Genomic DNA, 18,179 nt, shown 5'->3' with positions numbered 1-18,179 from the left:
GGGTATTGTCCTCTGGGACAATCGGTTATTTTGCTACCCCAATTACCCTTCCTAGGTAGTAATAATACCCTTCAAGGAATGAAAAACGGTAGGATCTGGTACCTAAAATGTACATGGCATTGAAATCCAATCCCTGGCTCACTAACCTAAGCAAGAGCAAATGACCAAGTGGAAATGAAAATACATGTGACTCCCCCTTCAAATCACATTCTCAAATATTCCTAAATTATGAAAAGCATAAGTAAATATGTCTCCACCAAACCTTTTGCCCAATTAATGTTTCATAACAATGAAAAAATTTACTTTTCACGTTTACTGAAATGAGCTAAGAGTCATGTGCTGGTGACAGATAGTGAAAAGTAAAACTACAAGAGAAATCCTTGATTTACCATTTTCATTTTTCCAAATTTTCCTGGACTTTGATTCTAAAATGACTAAAAAATGAATTCCTTACATCCACCATCACAATAGTTTGTAGATACCACTATTTACTGAAATATATGTATGGTTTTGGGAGCAAATCTGCACCAATATTATGCATCCCTTTAACATACCCGTAATGTTAAAATCAAATGAATCCATGGAATTTAACAAAAGATATTCTGATGCAATGAAACAAGTATCATATTGTAGTGATTTGCTGAAGCATTCGCTTATTGAAACTTTTAAACAAAGTCTTAGCAAAATAATGCCTAAATTAATCAAAATATTACATGGTAGGGGCTAATAATAAAAAAATTCCACCTAGAGAAATTGCTACAAGAAGTTTGGTTTTTATCTAGTATCCATCTACTTACTAATCATTTGTAAGGACATGATTCAGTTGATCAGATAATTTTCAAGGGTGCAAATCAAGTCCTCTCCATAAAGTCTCTTGATTTAGGTAAATTTTCACAAATTAACTGACTTTTTCAGAGTTTTGTAATTCCATGAATTCTCTTCTCATTTCACAGTACTCTTGCCGCCACACTCTTTGTGTTTCACTGTTATTGGCTCATTGGCAGTTTCTTGACAACCAGCATCAAATGTGTTGTAAAAGTTTTATTCCTACAGTAAATCTGACCCTGATTAATCTACTGTCTCAATGATTTGGTGGGCTATTTAAACCGAATTAATGAATCTGAGCATTTTGTATCATTCATTTTCTTATTTATTTCTATAGCATATGGCAAACAGCATTTTAAGTCATAACAACTAAATTTTGGGTTTTTGAGAATTCTCAATGAATGAGCATGGCATGAATCCTTCATAAGTACCATACATTCAAAACACTGAAATTTTGTCTTTTATGTGAGCTTACATAGCACAATCTGGCAAACCTGATATGAATAATCAAATGAATATCATTGATGAATTTTCTCTGACAATACCTAGACAAAAGGGGAGCTATCTGCTTCACTTGAGCTTCTATGGCATATTTCAGAAATATTAGATCATCAAACAACAAAGTTTGAACACAAATTCAAGGTTGAACAGCAAAGAGGCTGATGAACACAAACTGATAAATTGAGCATGTTACTTCCTCCTTACCTGAAGCAATTCCATTTTTAACACCAACTTTAAGTGATTATTAACACAACTATTTATCAAAAATATTCTTGGTTAAAGATAGGTCTTGATTAAGTAATGTTTCATAAACTGAACACACACTCATGTTTTGAATGATCAAGTCAATAATATCAACTTCCTATTGATTGCCTTGACTCCTTACCTCCATGAAGTTCTCTCCTTTAATATAAATGGCAAGAAAAAGCAGATACAAGTGCCAAAATCTTATTCCACTCATGCAAGACTTTTACTGGTCTTCATGAAGTTCTATGCCAGTAGCTTAAAATAAATGAGATTTTTGGATCCCTCCTAATAAAGGAACCAACACAGTAAAACCTGCTAATAAAACTTTTGTAGGATTGACTAATAATAGCTTTATGAGTGAGGCCGCACCTTACTGATGACCAACAACACTGATTTTTATTCTACATAAAAAATTCTTGGGCCCTTCAAATTAATAAACGTTGTTCAACACAACTTTTAAATGATGCAGGAGTTTATTTAAAGAATATAATTGTAAAGCATGTAGCACATGAAGTACATGCACCAAAGAAATTGTCCACCAGATAAAATTACACATAATTAAACTTTTTACAGCAGTACTGAGCATTACACAGCACAATTTTTTTAAGATTACACTCATCAACACACAACGCACTGTCAACTGGGATTTGCAATACACAAGCAACAATTTTGTGATGAAATATTTACATATTCTATCATAACTTAAATCCCTCTGCTAAGAACAAGGACAGGAATATCTGTTTGACCTTGAAGAGCTTTCTTGCCTTTAAAATTATTTTTTTAAGAAAAGTCTAATGGTATAAGTAGTTTTTTTATGGATATTTAATTATATACATTGATTTATCAATTCTTTTAAAAATCAGGCAATGTCTTTCACTTCCTATGCAAAGATTTCCCATTAAAACAACTATAATTTGGTGCTAAAATTTCTTTCCAGAAAATTGAGGATGGAAATAACCTTGACTTTACCACCTGGATAAGATGGGGAGCAGATTGTGTTGCCTGATTTTTTTCTCTTCATTATTGGAAATTTTATGGCATACAGACACTCCTTTGTAGTCTCTGTAATCCTAGTCCTCAGTTGATAAAACCCCAACTTAAATGACTAATCAGGCTCCGCATAAGCTCTACTGTGGCAGGGCAAGAGAGGGGAAGGAGATAATTATGTATGCCATATGTGTTCTTCACTCACTGCTAACTAATAGAAGTAACTTCCTAAAATTTGATGTCTCAATGGATGGAAAATATGATTTTTAAGCGCTCTTTCTTGATTTTTTAATGTGAACAAATCTTGTCATTTTATTATTTCAACTTGAGTAACATTTTGCGATTTTGAACATGGTCTCCTAATAGTATTACAGGTTTTTAATTGTAGTCCATCCACAATACCAATAAGGCTATGAATGTCTCAAGCAACCGGGAAAAAATATTTCATCCTGAGATATATAATTTTAACACCGATCAACAATTGTTTCAAAGCTGATTGTCAGTGTCAAGTACTACATAAGTGTTGAAACAATGGCCAGTTAACAACAGTGACCTCACTTTTAGAATTTTTCTATAACCATTTTAGACAATCTTGTTTATATCATGAAGAGGATATGACAGAGAAATGATCAAAACATTACGAAAGCTGTGGATTCTTAAACAATTCTGAGATTTTTTTAATACTGTATTTTAATGTAGCACATTTGTTATCACATCTAGCTTCTAAATCGAAGTTTGTCATGGAGATATGTACTACACCTCATGCAACAGAAGTTTGACCTTGTTCCCTGTTTCGCATCTTACCACATCATTTCAAAATATGTTATGAAACTTATGTTATGCAATGTCTGGATGACTGAAATATTATAAAATTAAATATTAAATGGAAACCCTGGTCATGTCACTGAGCCCCAGTAACACGACCACAAATATTGATGGCATCAGCTCGATTTTGGTGGATGACCAAGGAATTAAAGTGGAATAAGGTAGAAGTAAAAGTGATTTTATAAAGTGGTAAAAAAATTTATATAATCACTATGACTTAGACATTCAATTAATGAGTATAAGGCAATGTAAAATAGGAGTTCAACTGTTAAGTATGAAATCACGAATGCATCCTTCCTTTGTTATCTAGAATGGCCCCACGGGTGGTTTAGGTCCTAAGTACATTTTTGGTATGCCAATGTTGGATTGTCATGGTACTTGGGTGGCACTAGGAGTGCAGCAGTAACAATCAAGAAATAAAAAGGGAAAAGTATCAAACTATCCTTTCTTAAATGCTTCAAAAAATTCATGCATTGAAATGATTCATACTAGTAAAGAAATTATGCTGGCAGGATGATGAAAATACTGCAATCAATCCATCCTCAACTCCCTGTTTACCAAAGGTAGTTAAAGAGCTTTAGGATGCATTTGCCTAAAATGATGAGAGCTAATGCAATACCGAATGGTATTCCAATATTTCTGAATCAATGAGTTGGATCAAGGAAGTTCTTGTAAATGCTACATTACTGGTGTGATGCATGCCATCTGGGAAGGGGGATTGAATCCGAAAATGTAATAAATCATGAAAAGAGCAAAACTGGGGAGAGAGAAGAATGGCATCATTCTCAATAAATGATCCAATTCCAGGGAAGCCACAGTTAAACAAACATCCAGTATTTCACATGAAAAGACAGACCTTGATCACACAAGAGAGGATCACAACACCACTGAAAAAATTGCTACTAATGCAATCCAGTCTGCTTGGCTTGGGAATTTAAAATGGTAGCCAACTGGCAAATAAATCTCTTGCCAAAAACTGAGCATGCAATACAATGAATAGTTTTCATTCAATATATTTCATGAAATGAATAGTTTATACCAGTATTTCCTATGATAAAAGGTAATAATTTTCAGAATTTTTAAGAATATATATGCAAAAAATGATGATCTCTTGATATGGAATAACAATAATATGGAGTACGAGTCCTTCTTTCTTTTTAGTAATGGATATTAAATACTTCCACGAAGTGAAGCCTGAAACAATAGAATATAATATGGAAGTTGAAATTTGAATTCTTTTACAATTTTCCACAATTCCTTTTAACATAAACAAGAAAAACTGATGCATCATGTATCTGGCTCTGAAATAACACACGCGAAATGTCACAGTGAATGTAGCATATATATTTATAGCAATTTGGTTTCAAATCTCACAATGGATGCCTCAATGGTGTAAAAAAATGTTTAGTTTTCCATGTTCAGTATAATGAACATTTCCTCCGTTAACCCAACCCCTTTGGGTTAGACAAATTACACAGATTCTTATAACAAATATGCATGACAATTGGCATTTCATGGGGTAAAACATTTTGTTGACAACAAAGTTAAAAATTGCTCAAATGAATTTAAATCACCAAAAAGAGTGCACTTCATGGGAGCCCTCAGATTGCTTCAAGCAATCCAAAAGAAATACATAAGTTTTGATTAAAATAATTATGAAAAGAATTTGCTTCATAAGTTTTAATTCTATGTCCAAACCAATGACGGGATGACATAAGAAATAGTGATGATGAGCAGTTATGACATAAATTACACCTAAACTCTTTAGTAGAAAACTCAGTTGCAAACAATTTCTTACTTTCTTATACAGGTGTTTGAAAGGTGTTTTGCTTTATAAAAAAGCAAGTTATAGAGCTACACCATGTATCATATCATACCAAATGCACATTTGCAGCGATGGACACCAATCTATATGCAATTTTAGGAATTATTTTTTGCAGTATTTGTAGGATAAAAGGCTAATTACTGCATCATTTTAGCAAAATATGAATGGGTTCTTTATCCTGGTTTTCCTGCAATTGTGAATTGTGCTAGGAAAGACAAGTATTTAAATGCATCAGTGTGAGATGTGAGTTCTCTTTTTTATCATAGTACTAATCTGGTGTAGCACTTAAACAATGCCTTTTGCCTTCAAAGTTAACACTCCAAGTCCTCTATTCACTTCAATCTTACTTAATCTCTTCATAACTGTAGTAATCTAATCCGTTTTTACCTAAAAAAAACCATTCTTGCTAGCGTGTGCAGTTAATGGAAAAGATAATGTAAATAACTTTGTATTAAAAGGCAATACACGGCCATAATACAAGGTCAAGAAATATGTTAGACATTGCCCAATGCAGCTTGGCCTTAACCTTCAACCAGTCAGATAACCTTGCCTTTAATTTCCATTAAAAATTTCCCTACACTGCAATACTGATTAGCTGCACTAAGTTCAAAAATGTTATTGAAGATTGGTTGATTTTGAAACTTGAATGCTACAAGTGAATATTTTAAGGCTTTTCGTGGGTGAAATTTGATGTGTGTATCTCTTAACCATGGTAATGACTGTGTCTTTATTTTGACAACATTCACAGTGACAATTACTACTCTTTGATGAATCACAATCATTAATATTTTTGAGAACTTAACAATACCTCCTACTACGAGCACTTCCAGGGGTGTCATATACTAGCCATACATTTAAATATTACAAAACTAATTTAAAGAAAACTTATGCCTTTTCATAAAATTTACCATCATTTAAACATCTTGGTTGCTGGCATACATTTTTGCATCTGCATTAATATCACTTAAATGCTTTCATGACATAAATGCAGTTACCATATACAAGTGAATGTCATTACTTTTTTTACAAATAATTTTAACAGACTTCATCTTACATCACATACTAACTAAAATATGTTCACTGGACACTTACTGGGTCAACAACCCAAAATCTCATTGCCAAGGTCAACATATTATTCAAATTACAACTACTAATTTACAATAACACAAAAATTTGTCGTTGGCATAAAACTACATCATTTCTTTGTTTATTACTTGCAGCATACAGTTCCAAATTCCAGCATACCCAATTAAGATGTGATGGGAAAACAAGGGATACAATCTCTCTTTATGACTGTTGGAGGACACTTCTGAATTTACAAAGTACTTCTTTTGTTTACCCTCCTAAAAACTCTATTAATATAAGAACATGAAGTGATACATGTATCAGATAGTAATGCTCCAATAATACGACTTACATGCCACTTGTTTGTTATTACTTTAAAACTTTTTCAAAAAAAGTCCGTTTGCTAGCAGCAAAACTACTAACATAACTCTGGCCGTGGTGCTTAAAGAATTTTTTAGATCAGATCTCATTTATTTCATCAATCATAATGAATAACCACTTAATCATGCACCAAATGACTTAACTAAAAATATAAACTGATATCACGATGTCAAATTTTATTAGATACATGAGGAAATAAAATTACAAACGACTCGTGGAAAAATTTAAAGTGTGTAATGTTTCCCATAAATAACTTATGACACCTTATTGAAGTTTGATCTATATGCTCTCAGGAGGAAGTCTGTATCTATAGCACACACCACAAACTACCAACTATGATCTCAGATTCAATGACCTCGAAAAGCTACCAAATAACTTTAAGCATACATGTTTACATAAACCAAAGAACTACAATAGCAATTCCAAACAATTCTCACATTTGAACACACACTAATGTGCTAGTATGTGGACACCTAGTTAAGTATTCAATTTAAGCGGTGAATCTGGAAGGTTTGGGCAATTCAAAATACTACTTTAACACCAAAGAGGAAGCTTCAAGAAAAAGTTGAAAACGTGGTTTGATAATTTACATTAACCATATTATATCTGCAATTATAAGGGCTAATTATACCAATAAATATAGAATAGAAACACTCAAATTCTTACAAGCAAGACCAATAAGTACACAAGAATGGAATTTGGGCAAGGAGTTCGGGGAAGAATTAAGAGATTCCTCCTTGATGATGCAAAATATTGTCATAATATTCATTACATTTCACTTGTTGCATAATCCAAGCATTATAATCAATATTTAATACAGAATGGAAAGAACAACAGCCAATGAACAAGTTTAGTTTAAGATATGTTTCACCATATACATTATTCACATACCTTGATCCTATTTCAATAAAATCCCCTGGCTCAATATTGGATTTAGACCCCCCAGACGCACAACTAGGTTGGTCTGCCATAGACGCTCTTCATGTAGTGAAACATGCCACAATCAAAATAAGCCTGTGGATAATAAATGCAAAGTTCACACCATACATGACAACAAAACTTTCAGAACAAATCTTTTTTCATACTTCAGAATGGAATCTAAATTAATTATTTACGTCAAGCACTAGTGACTAATTAAAGAAAAATTTCCACACATGATTATTTAAGTCCTACTCGATTTAAATATATGAAAACGAGGAATGCACATTGGCAGGGCTAAAAACAAAAATGAATCTAACAATGATGAGAATGGAGTTGCTAATAATGTTTTTTCCCAAAATTAAATTACCCAGACCAATGACGCATTAAGTAGATTCGAGAACATTATTCCCATCACGGACTCTGAACAAGGTGACTTGCGTGATGACATTATTTACGTGAGGCGAACTAATGTTGACGAACGATTGACCAAATAACAACAAAAAAATAACAAAGTCGTAGACATAGACAGTATTCATTTACAAATGAATTCCTACAAAATAAAACCTTCGTAGATTACCTTCGAAGAAAATTTGCATCATACATTTCCAATAACTCACGCAAACAATTGTAAATGTAACGGTAAAAATGAGTCACTACTTATCGACTACCTCAGTAAAGATAAAGAGTAAAAGTGCTGAGAACGGTAGATCCGTGTAAATGATAAGAAGCAGAGTATAACTCAACGCAAAATTACCTATTATCTATTCTTTTAAGTTGCCCAAATATGCACGAAAACTTATGAGTAAGAGAGATACGTAAAACAAGAAGCGATCTATTTGTAGACCTATCAAGCAAAATGCTTCCATTCAACTACAAGAATCGATTTCTTTTACTCATGGGAGTTAAATTTCTGTAAAAGAGCTGAAAGAAAATTATTAATATGTAAATATGAGCAACACGATTCTGACAATAACAATACGAGTAAAACTGAACCTTTCAATAAGAACGAATAATTGTATATCACTACAAAGACAAAAGAGCCACCATTGGTTTACACCATTTCTTTCTCATGTCCGGGGAGTGTTTTTCAAAACCAATTCAGGGATACTCTACCTTCCTGTGAGATCCAAATAAATGAAAGAGATTTTCCCCCAAACAATATACGAGTTTTACAGCATAATTGTGTCATCAGATGTTTAACCATTGCTCACCCTCGAAGCAAACTCTAGAGACACGAACGATACATTCTGAACCCTCTGATGTCAGACCCGACATGAATCTCTGCTTTCACAAGAAATAGTTCTATAGTAAAATAATCATGAGAAGGACAATCAACTCATCCTCAACAAAAAAACGAGAATATATGTCCGAGGATTAATTATAATAATATTTCGAACCACGCCACAGGAAAATTTCCCCATAAAACAAAGTTCCTTCTTCAACAGCTGTTTAGTTGTTATCACTACGCGACTTAGCAGTGTGTTTTGGGGGTTTTGGGATACCTCGTATGGTACTACCTGGTGATGCAGCCTTGATATTGAGGTGCAGATGGAAATGCAACAATGACAGTTTAAGCAGAAGATTCAGTTGCGAAACAAATATTTCAATGAAAAAAAAGAAAATAATAACAAATGAGCTTTTTCCTATTTTGACATCTTGTTTTGAAATCGTTAATTCATTTGGAACCACCGATGTTTACTAGATTACGATTTTTGTTTTGCGGGAAAGACGACATAACAGTATCTCCATAAATCACTAGGGAAATTGCGTTATCATCAGTTATCATTGAAACCTTTTATACGGAGGAACTACGCTCTTTATTTGAGAGTAGAAAGAATGTTCTTTATCTAACATGGAGCGTAGTCATCCCAAAAGTATTAAGCTTCCCGAAACCCTTGAAGTCTTCCGGAATATCAAGAACGCAAAAGGTTTTGCCATCGACATTGGTGAGTATGACGAATTATAGCATGACATCTAACTTGCAAATTGTTGTGTCTTATTTCTGTTGAAGGGCAAGTTGGAACTTATTTGTAGGTACTTCATAATTGTGTGTGGCGTAATGGCAATATTTTAAATTTGTAGGTATATCCCTTACAAAAATAGCTTATTGGTCAACAATATCTCATCGTCGAGCTCTTTACGATGAAGGATTCATTAATTCCAAGGACGATGTAAGTAAAATTTTGCAGCTTTTGTAGAAAGTATACTGAACTCCTCAATTAATATACCGACATTTAATAAATGAAAAAAACACTTTGTTTCAATCCACCACTTTTATCCTCCGAAAGTGGTGGATTGAAACAAAGTGTTTTTTTCATTTATTAAAATGAACTTCCACAAAGTTGAGGCTGAAACTATTGAACTAATACCGACATTTATTATTTCAGTCAAAAATGGTGTATGAAGTTTCTGAGGGTGCCAGATTACATTTTATCAAATTTGAAACTAAGTACATAGAAAACTGTTTGGATTTTATTAATCAGAATCTGGTCGGGGCACCGTCGACGATGATGGGCAAAAGCATCAAGGGGACAGGTGGTGGTACATACAAATATTCAGAATTGATACTGTCCAAGCTGGGTCTGACGTAAGTGTCTACAGTATTAACTTAACATATATTAGTAGCTCATTTCTTGCTCAATATAAGGCATGTCCGAGAAATTGAATAAACACTTTATTAATTTCAATTGGCGTTGAATGCAAACAAGCCCCTATGTAGCAGCAACTTCATTATTAACATTTTGTACAGTTTGATGATTTCATTATTTGCTAAGGTATTGTACTAGTATGCGTTCAACCTTGCAATCAAAATCTTGTTCATTTGGAATTTATTAGAGATCGTAAATGAGGAAAGTACTAATAAAATCATGCCCATTGTTTGCCAAAAGTTTAACGTTTATTTGCTTGTTGCCTCCGTTAAATTTCAATTTTTATGGTTGTCTTTAACCCAATTTATGTTTTTCTCGTCATCATTGATACAGAATACTTACCCCCAAAAACTTTTAATAAATATATCGTCAATTATTTATTGGAAGTTTTCAAGTGAAAATTAGAAACACCTCGCAGTATGAAGTTTAGCATTGCAAAATGATATCAGGAAGCGAACGAAATCATTTTTGGTAGACATTGTCTGAGGATTTTATGTATCCTAAAATACATAGATCCATTCTGAGATCATCTTGAGTCTTCCCTCTTCAAATTTTTTAACGTGTCGAACTAATTGTATTCCATTTCATTTTAATCAGTTTTTATTCAATTGCATTGCATTCCAAACTAAGTATGTTGAATATTTACAGATAATATCTATTTAAATCTCGTGGAATAGGGTTGAAAAAGAAAATGAAATCAGTTGCCTCATCAAAGGATGTAATTTCCTCCTGAAAAATATGGCAGATGAATCATTTGTGTTCCAACGTCATGGAAATCCAGAATACAAATTTCAAAGTGTGGATCCTGATATCTTTCCATATTTACTTGTTAATATTGGATCTGGAGTCAGTATAATGAAGGTAAATGAAAATGCAGTCACATGTGAAGTTTTTCCAGTCTACCTATTACATTCTTGGAAGTAAAGTTCATTGCAATTGTTTCTCATTGTTAACAATTCCAAGGTTGAGTCAGAAGATTCGTATGAACGCATTGGAGGGACAGCCACAGGTGGTGCTACATTTTGGGGTCTTGGGAGTCTTCTTACTAAGGCAAAGGTAAATAATAAAATAGCATGTCTCTGCCTTGTATTAATAAGTCATTACACTGAATATAATACTCCCTTGAAAAGCAGTGAACCTATATGTTAATTTAAGGATGAAATGCCTAGTTACTCAATAGAAATTTCATTTTTAATAGTATTTTTGCAGGAGTTAAATGTATTTATTGACCTGAAGATGGAGTCAAAATTGAAAATCAAATACATAATTGGATATATATATTTAGTATATTTTGAGGATGTGGAGGAAAAAGGCACACCATTCTGTCCAAAATAGTGAGGGTGGGTCTGTTGCAATTGTTCAGGAGAGAACAATCAGGCCTCAGTAACTGCAAATTACTGTGGATTAGAGCATTACATTAGTCTGAAATTAATGGTGAATTATATTAAATTTGGTTTGCTCATGAGTTCACATGGATGAAAGACAAAGAGATACCAAATGTACCCTAAAAATGACATTATGTTCACTGATGGTGAACTTAGATATTTAGGCTTTCGGTCAATAGAAATTTTAGTATTTTTGGTCTGTTGTATTAGCACACATTGTGCCTGGCAGTAAATATACTTATTTAGTGAGGGCATTAAAAAAATAAACTGTAGCAAAGCACATTTTCCTTTCTAAACATTTTCATCATAAATAACATAATAAATCTAGTGAAAGATTTATGATTAATGGGAGTATTATAAAATGTGGTTAATGGATCTCAAAGCCAATTCCATTCAAAATATTGTGTGCAGTCATATTATGTTTGTTGATATTGATCTTGTGTACTATGTGCTGTTGGTACAAGCAGTAGTCACCTTTGAGAAAAATAATACTAAATGGGGATTAATGCCATCCTGATTCAACACAAGTTTGGAACTCAATGCTAAAGGAGCAGTTAAAATTTCTGAGTTGATTGATTAATATCATATTTTATGAAAAAAATAGTATGGTGGTCTGGTCTTGTATTAGTCAATTGACTATATTTTACTCTTGGAGTGCTTACCGTCCCAACAGCTATTACTTCTGTATTTCAAATCTCTTGTTGCTCATAATTTTTTAATGCAATTAAATTTTAAATAAATGTCACAGAGAAGACCTTCAGTTCCTTAAGCATACCAATGTATTTGAGTCCTAAGGAAAGCTCTTTTGGTTTATTATTCAGAAAAGCTTGGTCTAAATTACTACGACATTGATTAACACAGTTTTTTATACCAGTGCCAATGTAAAATGCTCATAGAACATTTACTAGTGCCTTTTATAACCAGCACTGTGACTTTATTATTATGGAAATATTGACTACTTTGTAAAATGTTGGGCCAGCATGGGCATCAAATTTTACTGATATAGTGCAACAATTTGCAAAGTGTAAAAATCACGTAGCTTGACCAGGATTCTAACCTTGATCCATCGATGTCTGATTGAGTGCTTTAGCCAGTTAAGCTACCAAGGCATCCTCTAAATTTCAGAATGTAAGGGGATGACTCGCTGGCTTAATAGGTTAAAGCACTTGGCTGGACATAGAGGGATCTGGAATCAAATCCCAGTCAAGGGGAATGATTTTTTCAGAAAAACTATGGCAGTGTAATGTGCTTCCACGGTTATTATCTCAATTATTAGTTACTTTTATGGTGTTCCCCACAATTTCTTTTAATATTGCTAGTATAGTTGAAGGTATATTTGTTGGTATTGATTATTATGCCTCTGTTTGTATTGTTTTGTAAACTATACCTTATATTTCTCCAATACCTCCATTGCCAAGTTGAACTTCCGTTCATAGATTTTTAGAAGCGTTACATGAGCATCAAATGAAAATGTAAGCTGTAACTTCAGCAATATGTGGCAATATATATGCTTTATAGTAGTTGTCATGGTGTCATATTTATGTATTCCATTTATTAGAGTCATCAATCAGCCCAACTCTAGTAATTTTATAGTTGTAATGATAACTGTAAACATATTTTCCATAAGGTGAACAGGGTTCTTAAATTTGACCATTAACTGAATGCTGAGTCAAATCTTAACTTCATAGACTTAAAAGCAGTCTCTGATACTTCACCATCCACCAACCAGGCTAATATTTTTCCGTACTCTTGATGGTCATTTCATATTTGGTGAATAGCTTTTCTCAAGAAGAAGAACTATATGTAAATGACTTGGCTCTTAGGGCTAAGTTATTTGTTGCCTTATGCTTGGGTAGAAGGCATGTTCTATAGAGGTTGTAATTGATGGAATTCTGAAAAAATCTCAATGAATTATCTTGTATTGCATTTTTGGTGTTCCTTATCTTAGACCTTTGCCAATTCTCCCTAATTTAAACAAACCAATCATGCTGGACTTGTTTATTGCAATAACTTGGACTGCAGGCATCTGGTCTTGGGACTCCTATCTCAGTATCCTATTTGAATGAGTAGCATTTGTTTGTAATTGATAATCATTAAGCTGGATGGATTGTTTGCTAGCATAAATGGTTGGCAGCTATTCCTGTTGATGCCATAGTGTCATTAGGCAGCTACTTCAACAATTCACGATTTTGTTATTACTCAACTCTCCAGTACCATCAACTCCCAGTACCATTTTTAATCGATGTTATTTTACAGCAGAGGACTGACGAAAAAATCTCAGTACTTCTTTTATTGCTTTTCATTAAATATAATCATACTATTTGTTGTGTTATTGCCAACAACTACTACATTACGATTGTTAGTTGAGATGTAGTAGACATGTTCTTCATTATCTAGACTTATTTGAATGGCCGCATACCAGTCAAAATAACATAAAACAGGTGGAACTCCTATCAGAGTTTGGGTTGATGAGGCACCTGCAAGTGCCATCCATTCCTCTGGATCTGCAGGTATTATTTCATATGAAGCATCATCCTAATGAAGATAATTCTTTGAGATTTAGATCACAGATATATATTAGATGTTTGAATTTCAAGGAGGCAGCTCCCTCGTCTGAAAAGTTAGTCAAAGTCTGTATGTTCTTACCTTGGGACATGAAGCAATAATTCTTCTTTGTGGTATAGTTTGTATTTGTTTCACTCAGCTCATCAAAGACAACTTTTGCCATAAGTAGTACAATACACTCCTTGGTTTCTAATGACTGCTAAGTTTACAGCACTTAGTATTTTTGCAAAATTGGAGAGATTTTAATGTTCATGCAATTGGGGTCATTATTTATATGATTGAATCATTTTAATGTCATTTCTGCTTCCACTGTTTGAGTCACCTGAAATTTTATGTATTAAAACAGATTTTAAATGTGTAAGTTTACATATTATCTTGCAAACCTAGACAAGCTATGCTTGCATAATAAATTCATTACCATCCATGCTGATGCATGATGTTGGCCTACCATTTGTAATGAATATTAGATATTGCAAGACAAGCATGTGATTTTATATTGCAACACTTTTTTCCAATAGAGTATAATTACATGTACAGAGCCATGTGCTTGGCAATCTGTGTTTTCTCTCCATACTTGTGTATTAAAGTTGTTGTTATAAGGGTAGAGCAGTGAATTTTTCCATTTTGGTTAATGTATAAAAACTCCTTTCTCATTTGCACAGTGCCTTTGGTAGCTTAATCCAAAAGAGTTTTATCTTTTTTGATTTGACAAAATAAAAATGAGTAGTTTTCCACATCTCCAGTGGGCTATATATTTTTTAATGATTTCAAATATAATGAATGAACTGGTTTGTTTGGTATTAAGAAACTGGATTTTGAAATGGTACTTTTGATTGTTTGTAGCTATACTAAACTTCCCGAAAGTGAACAGATGTAAGTGAATACAGGTATAACGGTAATTATATTACAGTTTTTCCCTATATTAAATACTTGACCTCTAGTAACAGTGGGCACAGGTCAAATTTATTGATTCAAGTTTAATCACAACATGCAATGCCATTAGTTCAACTGAAAAAAAGGTCTATATCAGTTCAAAAACCGATGAGGTGGAGCATTGTTTACTTAGCACCATCTGAGTGAATGGCAAGGAAGCTCTACCCGCACCATTCACTTTGTTTGAATAAGAAGCTTACTGCAAATAATTCTAGCAGCAGAATGTCAACCTTTCAGATCGTATTCCAGCCCTACATTTTGTTACTTAATAAATAGCAAACTGATGATCTAGAAAACTGGTGAACTGGAAAACATGAAGATAGTTTCCTTGAATTTTTGACGTCTTCATCAAGGATGATTGCAAAATGGCTCAAAAACATGCACTGAAGCCTCTGAATTGAACTCTTATAAGCCTGGAATATAATCAAGAAGTTGTTACATATATAGCTGGCTATTACGAGGGTGGTCTGAAAAGTCTCTGGCCTCAGAAAATTTCAGAAAAAATTTCTTGTATCTTTGTTAGGCCGGAAAATTTTTGACCACCCTCATGTGTACATTCACTTTTCATATTTCCAGGGAAACAATGATTAATCGATAAAAGTTTGATTGCGACTTCATGGCTTGAGTGATACATGTGTAAACTGTAACTGATAACCACATTTGAGGCCAGCGGTAAGATGATGCATTTGTAGATTTTTTTCTCAAGCTGCTTTGTGATTTCATGCCTTGCTTTTACTGTTATGGGATTGCTTAGTGAAGAAAAACATTCTGTGGATCTGAATTACATATAAATGAAGGTATTCCATAGATCATATTCAACTTTATCAGCAATTACTTATTTTTCTACAAAATATAGCTACAGGTCCCTGATAGTATTACTGAATCATATAAATAAATGGAAACAGTTACTGAGCGTGAATAAGGAGTTCCAAAAATTTAACTGTTTTTCTATACTCTTGAAGCCAAAATACTACCTGATAATTTAGAGTGTAAAATTTGTTGGCTAATAATTTTATTATTTTTCTTGTATACCTGATAGCATAATGAATGTAAAATTTGACTTAATTGTTTAAACGCATGAAAGCCTTGTGTATAAGAGATGATGTCAGCATGTTTCATAAAGAGTAAGGATATGCCTAATACAGATGCTGTTCATGTCCAAATATCTTCACCACTATGTTCACTATATTTTTCTTGAAGTATCTACAAAAATGTAATGTCCAAACATAAAAAATTTTATGTTGATGTTGGCAATGGTAAAATATTATGTTGAAACAACTGGTGGAGGTGGAGAATACATACCTTTATCAAAACTGGACATGTATGATACTGAACCAATTTTAAATCCATTATCAAGGGAAAGATTGCATCATAGATTTTTTTAATTGTACTGAAATTGATGACTTATTGTTTATTCATTGAACTGTAAGGTAGAGATTTGTGAGAATGGCACATGGTTGGCAAACTCATTAAAAAGTCAAAGACAAGTGATAATATTTTGTGTTTATAGTAGTTGTTTTGTAGGATTTGTGGTTGAATGTAAAGTAATCACTTGGCTTTACTCATGCTCTGTGATTTTTTTGGATATCCGGTCCTCTTGGGAAATCATAGGTGGCACAGGGAAAGGAACTGGCTTTCCTACCCTATTGTGTGAAGTACATATGCCATTGTAGTTAGTGTTAGGTAAGATTTACCCTCACCTATCAAACTGACCTTCAGGTTAAAAACTGTGGTTGGTGTATGAATTATTGTAATTCAATGTTTTAAGCACAGATGTGTGTTCACACTTTCAGGGATTTGATGAATTGTTAGAATTGGCAGAGAAAGGGGATCACCGAAAAGTGGATGTTTTAATAAAAGATTTGACTGGCAGAGACTACTTAGAGCTTCCAGGGGATTTGATTGCTGCTTCGTTTGGTAAGGCAGCACTCATGAAGGAAGGAAAAGACAGTGAACCAGGTCAGAGTCAGATGTTTATCAAACTTCCTTGATGAATCAGTTAAATATTGGTTTATGATTGAATAATTGTTGCAATGGAAACAACTTAAAAGTTTTAATTTGCATACTTTAAAAGTATAATCATAACCTTCCTTGAGAAAGTTTTTTGTGCCAAAATTTACACCAAATATCTTAGGCTCCAGGTGCTTTATATGGAATTTTTTTCTTGCTATGGGTAAAACATCTTGTAACTTGAAGAATTTGATTTTTTTGATAAAGTAAGATTAGACATATTCATATCCTCAATTCATCAATTTACATAGCCCAAGATTCATATTAGTTATTTATGTTCAGTGACTTGTAGGTATTATTGATGATGGCGGTGATATTATTATTTCAATTAGTGTACACCTGATACTACTGTATCTTGAAGGTGCTACAAGAAGTGTATCATACGTATGTGAAAGTTGCAATTTTTTTTGCGATAAAAATTACTAAATTAATCCTTAGTCCGTAATGAATATTGTTTAGAACCATTTAATATCATTTGTCCACCATTAGAGAAATACCAATTCTAATAATAAGAGAAAAAACCAAATTTAGCATATTCTCATTAGTCCCTTTCTATTTACAGGCTAAGTTATTCTAAATGAATCATCTTAAAAGATCTATATGTTCATCCTCAAGCCATTTTTAACTAAGCCTTTATAATGTAAGACATTAGCATAATTAAACTCTATTTCACAGATGAGGAAATTGTAAACTTTTATATTTTTTGAATCCGTGCTTTATACAAGAGTCATAAAAATTCTACAGTGATGTTGTAAGATCTCATAATTTGTAAAATATGTTTAGCTTCAAGGCACAATGGTTATGGTGTTGCTAAATTTAACCATGGAAGCGATTTGAGAACATTTTTCCCATGTTACTAGATAAGTCACCTGCACTTTGCTGCGACTACCATATTAAAGGAAAGAAGGAAACTTTACTGTCCAATTTCATCAATAAAATGTACATGCTTGTAGTTTTTGTGAAGCATGCGGTTTTGATAAAGACCACATGTGTGGTTGAGAAACTTAGTTGATTTACTGCTTAGAGAGAGCATTCATTATTCTTTTTTATTGCTGCTAGGGA

At 33.1% G+C, this 18,179-nt stretch overlaps 2 protein-coding genes across 7 annotated transcripts in view; one reads left to right on the top strand and one right to left on the bottom strand.

Annotated features, from left to right (window-relative positions):
* The window catches only part of ctrip (E3 ubiquitin-protein ligase ctrip), a 75,367-nt gene extending 66,484 nt beyond the window's left edge, over positions 1-8,883 (bottom strand). For 5 of the 6 annotated variants that reach the window (XM_071584258.1, XM_071584261.1, XM_071584262.1 and 2 more), the window contains exons 1-2: positions 8,690-8,842; positions 7,547-7,669 (exon numbers count right to left, since the gene is read on the bottom strand). In XM_071584258.1, coding sequence (XP_071440359.1) covers positions 7,547-7,626 — 80 coding nt within the window. In that variant the 5' untranslated portion in view covers positions 7,627-7,669; positions 8,690-8,842. Of the gene's footprint in view, positions 1-7,546; positions 7,670-8,689 lie in introns of all 6 variants that reach the window. The other variant, XM_071584259.1, reaches the window with a different exon arrangement.
* A 180-nt stretch (positions 8,884-9,063) lies between these two features.
* LOC139687131 (4'-phosphopantetheine phosphatase) overlaps positions 9,064-18,179 on the top strand; it is a 53,119-nt gene continuing 44,003 nt past the window's right edge. The window contains exons 1-6 of the mRNA XM_071584257.1: positions 9,064-9,522; positions 9,659-9,747; positions 9,964-10,163; positions 10,902-11,085; positions 11,188-11,280; positions 16,901-17,066. Of these exons, the coding sequence (XP_071440358.1) occupies positions 9,429-9,522; positions 9,659-9,747; positions 9,964-10,163; positions 10,902-11,085; positions 11,188-11,280; positions 16,901-17,066 (826 nt within the window). The 5' untranslated portion in view covers positions 9,064-9,428. The remainder of the gene's footprint in view (positions 9,523-9,658; positions 9,748-9,963; positions 10,164-10,901; positions 11,086-11,187; positions 11,281-16,900; positions 17,067-18,179) is intronic.

Source organism: Hetaerina americana, unplaced genomic scaffold, assembly GCF_022747635.1.
Source record: "Hetaerina americana unplaced genomic scaffold, ioHetAmer1.1.p SCAF_17, whole genome shotgun sequence".
Lineage (NCBI taxonomy): Eukaryota > Metazoa > Arthropoda > Insecta > Odonata > Calopterygidae > Hetaerina > Hetaerina americana.
The sequence above is the reverse complement of the archived record's forward strand: the minus strand, read 5'-3'. Positions and strand labels throughout refer to the sequence as shown.